Source organism: Elephantulus edwardii, unplaced genomic scaffold (genome assembly GCF_000299155.1).
Source record: "Elephantulus edwardii isolate Elephantulus edwardi_28Jun2011 unplaced genomic scaffold, EleEdw1.0 scaffold00060, whole genome shotgun sequence".
Lineage (NCBI taxonomy): Eukaryota > Metazoa > Chordata > Mammalia > Macroscelidea > Macroscelididae > Elephantulus > Elephantulus edwardii.
This window is the reverse complement of record NW_006399810.1, coordinates 13,983,825-13,993,077: the sequence shown is the minus strand read 5'-3', so window position 1 is coordinate 13,993,077 and position 9,253 is coordinate 13,983,825. Positions and strand designations below refer to the sequence as shown.

At 41.0% G+C, this 9,253-nt stretch overlaps 1 protein-coding gene across 1 annotated transcript in view; it reads left to right on the top strand.

Moving 5' to 3' along the window:
- VIPR2 (vasoactive intestinal peptide receptor 2) overlaps window positions 1-9,253 on the top strand; it is a 300,833-nt gene that overhangs the window by 241,341 nt on the left and 50,239 nt on the right. Inside the window, exon 6 of the mRNA XM_006887663.1 lies at window positions 4,954-5,095. Coding sequence (XP_006887725.1) covers window positions 4,954-5,095 — 142 coding nt within the window. The remainder of the gene's footprint in view (window positions 1-4,953; window positions 5,096-9,253) is intronic.

The following is a 9,253-nucleotide window of genomic DNA, read 5'->3' as shown; positions in this document are numbered from 1 at the left end:
AGCATCAGTATGGATGGTGAAGAGATTGGGATTGTTCACAGCTTTAGTTGGCTGGGCTCCACAGTCAACACTCTTGGCACCAGTAGCCAGGAAATTAAAAGATGTTGTTAGGGACCTTTCCAAAGTTCGGAAGAACAATAGTGTCTCTCTGGAGATTAAGGTGCGTCTGATACAGGCCATCATCTTTGAAATCATTTGTTATGCATCAGAGAGTTGGACAGTGACTAGGGAGGATAGAAGAATTGATGCCTTTTAGCTGTGGTGCTGGAGAAGAGTATTGAGAGTACCATGGACTGATAGGAAAACAGATTCATCCTAGAGAGGGGTAAACCAGGCAGCTCCTTGGAAGCAAGCAAGGATTCTGAAGCTTCATCTAAAATACTTTGGACATGTTGTAAGGAGGGACCGGTCCTTGGAGAGGCACATCATGATTGGGTGGGTGGACGGACAGCGCAGGAGGGGAAGGCCCTCTGTGAGGTGGATTGATTAAGTGACTGGGGTAATCTGGATGGGTGTATCAGAAACAGTGCAATTGGCACAGGACAGAGCAGAGTTTAGGGCTGTTGTACATAGGGTCGCTGTCAGTCGCAAGCAACCCCGCGGTCCATAACAACAACATCTATGGTCAGCTGATACTCAAAAAGAAAACAAAACTTATCAAATGGGAAAATGACAACCTCTTCAACAAATGGTGAGGGCAAAAGTGCAGAAAGCTTAAACAGTAAACACATCTCACACCATACACAAAAATCAACTCAAGGTAGATCAGAGACCTGGAAGTAAAGCCCAAAACCATAAAGTTCATAAAGGACAAGCTGGAGTCAAGCTTAGAAGGCCAAGCCTATGGTACAAAGAGACTTCCAAATACAGCCAGAAATGTACAATCTCAAGAGGATAAAATTGACACATGGTACCTTGTAAAGATTAAATCCATGTGTGCATCAAAAACTTTTCCCAACAGAGTGAAAAGACAAATCTACTGATTGGGAACAAACATTTGACAATACCATCTCAGACAAGAGTCTCGTAATGAAAGTTTATAGAATACTGGGCCTCCACAAGAAAAAGACTGATGACCCAATTATAAAATGGGCAAAAGACATGGAAAGAATTTTCACAGAGGAAGATACTCAAATGGCCAACAGACACATGAAGAAATGTTCCAGATCACTGGCCATAAGAGAAATGCAAATCAAAACTAGAATGAGATACTATCTCGCTCCAGTAGGCAAAGTTTAATAGGACAGCAAGTAATAAGTGTTGGAGAGGATGTAGCAAGATAGGAACTCTTGTACATTGTTGGTGGGACTTTAAAATGGTACAACCACTCTGGAAGGCAGTTTGATGCTTCCTCAAAAAGCTGAACATTCCATATGTCCCAGCTATTCCACTGCTTGGAATATACCCCAAGAAAATGAGAACTGAGGCTCAAATGGAGACTTGTACACCAGTGTTCATAGTTGTGTTCTTCACCATCACAAGAACATGGAAACAGACCAGATGTCTAACCACAAACAAATGGATTAAGGAGTTGTGGTACATTCATGCAATGGAATACTATACAGCACACAGGAACAATGACTTTGTAAATTACTACCTAACTTGGGAGAGGGAGTGGAGAGCATTATACTGAGTGAACTATCTCAGTCCCATAAGGACAAATACTGTATAAAACTATTATTGTAGAATGAGTGTGATGATTCAAGGGGGGGGGAAGGTGGATGCAGAAGAATGAGGATGAGAGAGGCTTGGAGTACTAATCATAGGCTTGCACAATTTTATGGGGTTTGTGTGAAGGAAATAGAAAGAATCTTTTGTAAAAAACAATGTATTTGAACTTTATAAATAAGTCAGGATAAAATTTAAAAAATGTAAAAACTATGATTATTGTGTACTCTGTCGTAACTCATACACTGAACTCAAGTTGGTTCCCCCATTTCATCAAGTTTCCAAGACTGTAAATCATAACAAGCAGAGAATGCACATCTTTTTCTTTCAGTGGTGGAGTCAAACTGCCAGAGATAAATAGCCTTTGGTTAACAGAGAATCCTGCTACTGACCATACCACCAGAGCTCCCACACTCTGTCTTGTTGTTTTTTTGTGTCAAGTTTGAACCAATCCATAGCTGACCTTCAAATGGATTTTCAGAGGCAGTTAAACTCATAGGACGAGAGTGCTCACCCTTCTCCCACAAATCCGCTGGGGGATTCGAACTGCATGCCTTTGTGTTAGCAGCACAATTCCTTACCACTAAGCCTCTGTCACAGGTCACTGAAATAAGCTTGTGAATGTGAAATCATTGCAAGCATTATTTATATTCTCAAAGTCAAATCATATATCCAGTTAATACCACATAAAATTAAACACAAAGTCAGGTTCATGGTGACATTTGATACAGTTCTTGTGGGAGGAATAGAATTCTAAAACATAGAGTTTTATTAGCAGAACATGGAAGGGAAAGGAACAAAGAATTATCATAGCCAAGCCATATGTGTGATTCATTTAGGTATGAGAAACAATATGAGGGAAGTTACAGAAAACTAAATAATCAGACTGAAGAAAGAATGGGTGCCCAAGAATGGAGGACCTTCAACAAAAACTAAGAGAGTTTTTCAATGGGATAAAAGAATCTCTAATGCTTTGGGAAAAATGACCCCATGTAAGTTTGTAGAAGTAACTAGAAAATGCTACAAGAGCTGGGAGTGAGTTTGAGGGTAACGGCCATAGAAGGAATTTACAGGTAGAAGGGGGTGGGGGGGATGGCCCTATAGACAGAATCCAAAGTACTGTTTAGATCCACACTGTCCAGGGGAACTATAATATAGCTACCTTCATGATGGTAAATGTTCTAGTAGCTAAAATTTAAAAATAAGAGAAATTAATTTTTAGAAAATCAATTTAAGAAATCAATTTAAATAGGTCCAAAATATTTTCATTTAAACATTTAACTGGTGGTGATGGTGTTATATGCTGTGGAATCGTTTGTGACTCATAGTGACCGTATATACAACAACCCCAAATTTTTCTCTATCCTGTGCCAATATGTTGTCTCCGATACACCTACCCCCATTACCGCCAGTCACTGAATCAATCCATCTCATCGAGGGTCTTCCTCTCCTGCTCTGTCCCTCCACCCTCCCAAGTACTATGTCTGTCTCCAAAGACTGGTCGCATCTTGTAACATTTCCAAAGTATGTGAGATGAAGCTTCAGAATCCTTACCTCCAAGGAGCAGCCTGGCTTCATCCTCTCCAGGACAAACTTGTTTGTTCTTCTGGAAGTCCATGTTATATTCAATACTCCAGCACCACAGCTCAAAGGCATCAATTCTCCTTCTGTCAACCCTAGTCATTGTCCAGCTTTCTAGGGCATAACAAGTCATTGCAAAGACTATGGCCTATATCAGGCACACCTTAATCTCCAGACTGACATCATTGCTGTTCAGTGCTTTGGAGAGACCCAATGCAATACGTCTTTTAATTTCCTGACTGCTGGTATCAAGAGTGTTGATTGTAGAGCCAAACAAACTAAAGCTGTTAACAATCTCAATCTCTTCACCATCTGTCATGATGCTGCTAATTGGCCCAGTGGTAAGAATCTTTGTTTTCTTGATGTTGAGCTTCAATCTGTATTGAAGGCTGCAGTCCTTGAACTTCTGCATCAAACGCTTCAGATCCTTTTCTGTTTCAGCAAGCGGGGTTGTGTCATCTGCATAACACAGATTGTTAATGAATCTTCCTCCAATTCTAGTGCCACATTTCTCCTTATAGAGCCCAACCTCCTGGATAATCTGTTCTGCATATAGATTGAAAAGGTATGGGGATAGGACACATCCTTGGTACCCTTCCCAGTTTTGAACCATGCAGTGTTGCAGTGTTTCCTTGCTCTATTCTGATGGCTGCCTACTGGTCCAAGTATAGGTTTCGCACAATCAAGTGTTCTGGGATCCCCATTCTTCTCAGAGTCAGCCATAGCTTGTTGTGATCCACACGTAGTCAGATGCCCATTATAGTAATGAAATAGCTTACATTTGTATTTTTTTTTAACACAGTTTGTATTTCACACAGCATAGCTCAGTTTGGTTGCAAAATTTTCACTGGAACTATTTGGACTGCTTTTAGATTTCATAAAATTTACAGTTGAAAAAGATATTCAAGCACTTAGAAATTTTTCAGTAGCTCAATCAGGTACAAAAAATTCTTTTCACATCCCCATTGGCAGAACTGGTTCATTTCTTATATAAGTTGATTATCATTTGAAGTTAAAACATAGTCATTTCAAAACTATGTCTCCCAGGGTTAAGTAAATTTCATCATCTCTTTTGTCAACTCAGTGATATCGAATTCAAATATATTAGTTCTAAATTGAAAAGAAGCTCTAAATCCATTGTTATGAAAAATTATTCAAATCCACCCTTTGCTCTATAGGACAAGGATGGACAATCTCTTTCTGTACACTTTACTGCCTCTGAAAACCTGCTAGAGGGTCAGCATTGGATCAGTTCCAACTCAGTGGTACCAAACAGCACTGACCTGTGAGTGTTAGTTAATACATTTCATCATTATACTGGTTACATCTGTTACAGCAAATTATAGGCACAGAAGATATCAATAGTGGGAAAGACCATGTACAGGGAGAGAAGTTGTATATGGAATGCTGTGCTTTTTGCAGATTTCCTATAAACTTAAATTTTATTTAACAAATAGAAAACATAACCACTGCCAACCCTCCCTTAGGATTTCATGGCTGTAAATATTTATAGGGGGATATTGCCCTTCTTTCCCCTGTGGGACACATGGTGGACTCCAGCTGTCCAGTACATTGTCATGGATCCTTTAACAAAGTCTGTGTGAAAAAACGTAAAAGCTATGTAGACAATTACTACAGTGTCCATAGAATCAGTGTTTCAATATCTATTCCTTTCTCCCTTCACCTCCCCTTTTGTGATCATAGGAAGCTGCACTGCACCCGGAACTACATCCACCTGAACCTGTTCCTCTCTTTCATCCTAAGAGCCATCTCAGTGTTGGTCAAGGACGACATCCTGTACTCTAGCTCCGGCACACTGCACTGCCCTGACCAGCCGTCCTCATGGGTAAGGGCTCCCTTGCAGGTATTACACACACACTTTCCCCTTGTGGGTAAGGGCTCCCTTGCAGGTATTACACACACACTTTCCCCTCGTGGATAAAGGCTTCCTTGCAGGTGTTCCCCACACACTTTCCCCTCATGGGAAAGGGCTCCCTTGCAGGTATTCCACACACACTTTGGCCTCGTGGATAAAGGCTTCCTTGCAGGTGTTCCCCACACACCTTCCGCTCGTGGGTAAGGGCTCCCTTACAGGTGTTCACCACATGCATTAGGGCTCCCTTGCAAGTGCTCCCCACATGCCTTCCCTCATGGGTATGGGTTCCCTTGCAGGTGTTCCACATATGCCTTCCATCTTCACACATGCCATCAAATAGCATAGCGGTTGTGAGCCCCACACTCTGACCTTTCTTGCCATTCCTGTTTCACCTTATTGATAACAAGGGGACCCCTAGAAGTTTTGGTCACATATGAAATCAGCAGGTCTGGCAAGGAGGAAAGTGATCCAATGGAAAGGCAGGCCTGGAGGCGAGGGCATTAGTAAAAATCCAAAGTAGTACCAAGATAAGGGAATGGACAGCATTGATGCCAGTAATTCTCTAGATCAGCAGATGCCAGGTCTCCTGCAGCCCCAAATTGGGACTGGGGAGTTGGAAGAGACAGGTGAACTGAGTCACAGCCAGATTTTGATGGCAAGGGGCATTTCCAGGTTGGAAAATTCTCACACACTGAAATTCATTGTATATAGTCTAAAGTGCTTAAGCTCCGGGTAGTAATAAAATCTTGCATCCCAACTACTGGGGGAAATGTTTGTCCAGTAAATAAACTTGATGCGGTAGGCAGTAATGTGTGATATCCTTTTCTGAAGCCAGTTGAATATTGCTGTTCTTGAATACAACTCTACAACAGAAGGATAAATAGTGCTGTACTTGAACCCAGCTCTACAATAGAAGGATAAAGAGTTAATCTCCAAAAGCTCAAATTCATTGCCATCAAGTCGGAGCTCATAGCTGGCCCTCCAGCAGGTTTCCAAGGCTGTTAATTACATGGGAGAAGGTTGCCCATCTTTCTCCTTAGGAGCTGCTGGTGGATTTGAACACCCAAAAGGTACAGCCTCTAAATGGGGTAGGCCAGCAGAGCTCCCTTCATCTTATTTATTAGTTTCTACAAATGTAACATAAGCTCCGGTTCATATAACCTATGCTACTCTTTACCCATGGCACTATTTGGGGTATTTAGCACATAAGCAACTCCATTTACTTTTTAATACTTCCAGAGCATCTCCTTTATGCAAGCCAATATATTCTGTTTCTCTCTACTACTACTTAATGCTGTTAGAGCCTGGAAATTTAGGCGAAGCATTTGGGATTCTGGTACATCACACCTGCTTTGAGTTCATGGCTGTGGAGATTGAGTGCTCTCATTTATGAGAAACCATGAATGATACTGGACTCTTCTCTCCACATTCCAAAAGGTAGCATCATCTTCTGGCACAGGGTTTTGGGCTGAACATCTTTGGATTAATTTCATTTTAAGCAAGTAGTTCCCTTATCATTCTGCAGAGCACCTGCTGTTTCATAGACAGACTGCTATTAGGCTTCCCCTATGAGTAAATAAACACATTTCTGGGCATGCTCATGCTTGTGATACATGCAGAGTAAGTTAATATAGTCAGCCTGTGGTCGTAACAAAATGAAACACCCTTTCCTTCACCTGGAAAGTCACCAGTTGCCCAGTACAAGTCAGACCCACTGATGTGATTGCCTGGAGAGTCTGTGTCAATGAGAAGAGCAGGGAAGAAAGGCTGGCTCTCCACTGTGGATACCTTCCCTTCATAGGACTCAAGAGTTTTCTCTAAGATCCCTCTTTCCTGAGCTCCTCATTATAGGAGCAGAGGGTTACCTGGAATGTATTGACCCTTTATTTTAGTGTAGTCAAACTCACTGCCATTGGTCAGTTTCCAACTCCTAGCGACTCTGTCAGGATTCGAGACATAAATCTTACTGGACAGAGACTGCCTGTCTTTGTACAATGGGATTGCTGGTGGGTTCAGACTGCTGAGATTTTATACATTTTGTCTGGCAGTGCAGCACACGTCCCTGACTCATGGAGACCCATGAGTACAGGGGAAAAGACACCACCTAGGCATGTCTCTTTCTGACAGATTGGTAACAGCAGAACAGCAACTTGGACCATTGAGATCGACAGGATTTTCAGTAACTAATTGTTGGATGTTAAGAAACCCTCAACAGGATGAATTGACAGTGACTGTAATAATGGGCTCGAGCATATCCAAGATCACACGGATGGCACAGGATAGGGCAAGGTTCAGATCTGCTTTTCTTTTTTTTTAAATTTCTTATTCATTTCAATGAAAATTTACAGAGACTTTGGATTTCCATTCATTCATTGTTGTACTTTTCTCCCTACCAAACCCTCCTCCCTAGTATACTACCCTCTTGGAAAAGTAAAATTCTTTCATTGTTTTACAATCTCTCCCCACTCAGGTCCACTCCATTATGCAGCCTTCTCTCTGGACTCCTGTCATGACAAAAATACCTAATCACATACCCTTTTAAATAGTTTTCTCCCTCATCTGTTTCAATGTAGTTATACACCATTGAACTCATTTTTCTCAGTCTCCCCCCAACCCCGAGGTCAGTCCTGTTTTACAACAATGGCACCATGCACGACTTGTCCTTTTGTGACTGAGTTACTTCACTCAGCATAAGGTCCTCCAGAGTCAACCATTTTGAATAATATTGCATGAGTTCCTAGTTTTTCAATGCAGCGTAGATTTCCATTGTGTGAGTATAACACAGCTTCTCTATCCATTCATTTGTTGATGGGCACTTAGGTTGTTTTCAACTCCTTATTATTGTGAACCAAGTCACAATAAACATGGATGTGCATATATCTGCTTGGATGTCAGTTATGGTCTCTTTGGGGTATATTCCCAGTAGTGGAATTGCTGGGTCAAATGGTATCTCTATTTGCAACTTTTTTAGAAAGCGCCATACTGTCTTCCACAGTGGTTGCACCACTTTACACTCCCACCAACAGTGAATCAGGGTTCCAGTTTCTCCACAACCTCGCCAGCATTTGTTGCTTGCTGTTCTGTTAAATTTTGCTATTTTGACTTGGATGAGATGATATCTCATAGTTGTTTTGATTTGCATCTCTCTTAGAGCTAGGAATTTTGAACATTTCTTCATGTGCTTGTTGACCATCTTAATTGTCTTCTTTGGTGAAGTGTCTGTTCATATCCTGTGCCCATTTTTCTATTTATTTTTATTTATTTCTATTTATTTTACCTTTATCTTATTGTGGTGCTCAAGTATTTTATAAATTCTGGATATAAGTCTCCCTTATCTGATATTTCGTTACCAAATACTTTTTCCCAGTCTATGGCTTCCCTTTTTACCCTGGTGGAGAAGTTTTTGGATGTGCATAGAAATTTGATTCTTAGAAGGTCCCATTCATATATTTTATGGTCTCCTGATTAGAGGGTTTCAGGATACTTGGAAGACTGTTTATGTTGCGGATTAGAACTTTTAGCGTTCTTCCAGGCTTTCCTTTAATGAAGATTATAGTCCTTTGTTGTAGTGCTAGGTCCATGATCCACCTTGAGTTGGTTTTTGTATACGGAGTGAGGTGTGGATCTTGTTTGAGTCTTTTGCAGATACTTTTCCAATTTTGCCAACACCGTTTGTTAAAAAGGCTGTCATTTCCCCACTTAACTGATTTCATCTCCTTGTCAAAAATTAGTTGACCATGGATATATGGGCTTATCTCTGGGTTCTCAGTTCTGTTCCATTAATCTATGTGTCTGTCATTGTCCAAGTACCATGCTATCTTAACCACCATGGCAGTGTAGTAGGATTTGAAATCAGGGAGTGAGATACCTCCTACTTTTCTTCTATTTTTAAGGAGTATTTTGCTTATTCGGGGCTTCTTTCCGTTCCAAATGAAACTGGCGATTGCCTTTTCCATCTCTTTGAAGAATGGGATTGGTATTTGTATTGGGATTGCTTTAAACATGTAAATTGCCTTGGGTAGTATAGCCATTTTCACAATATTGAGTCTTCCTATCCATGAGCAAGGGATATTCTTCCACATCTCCAGGTCTCTTTTGTTTCTTGCAGTAATGTTTTGTAATTTTCTT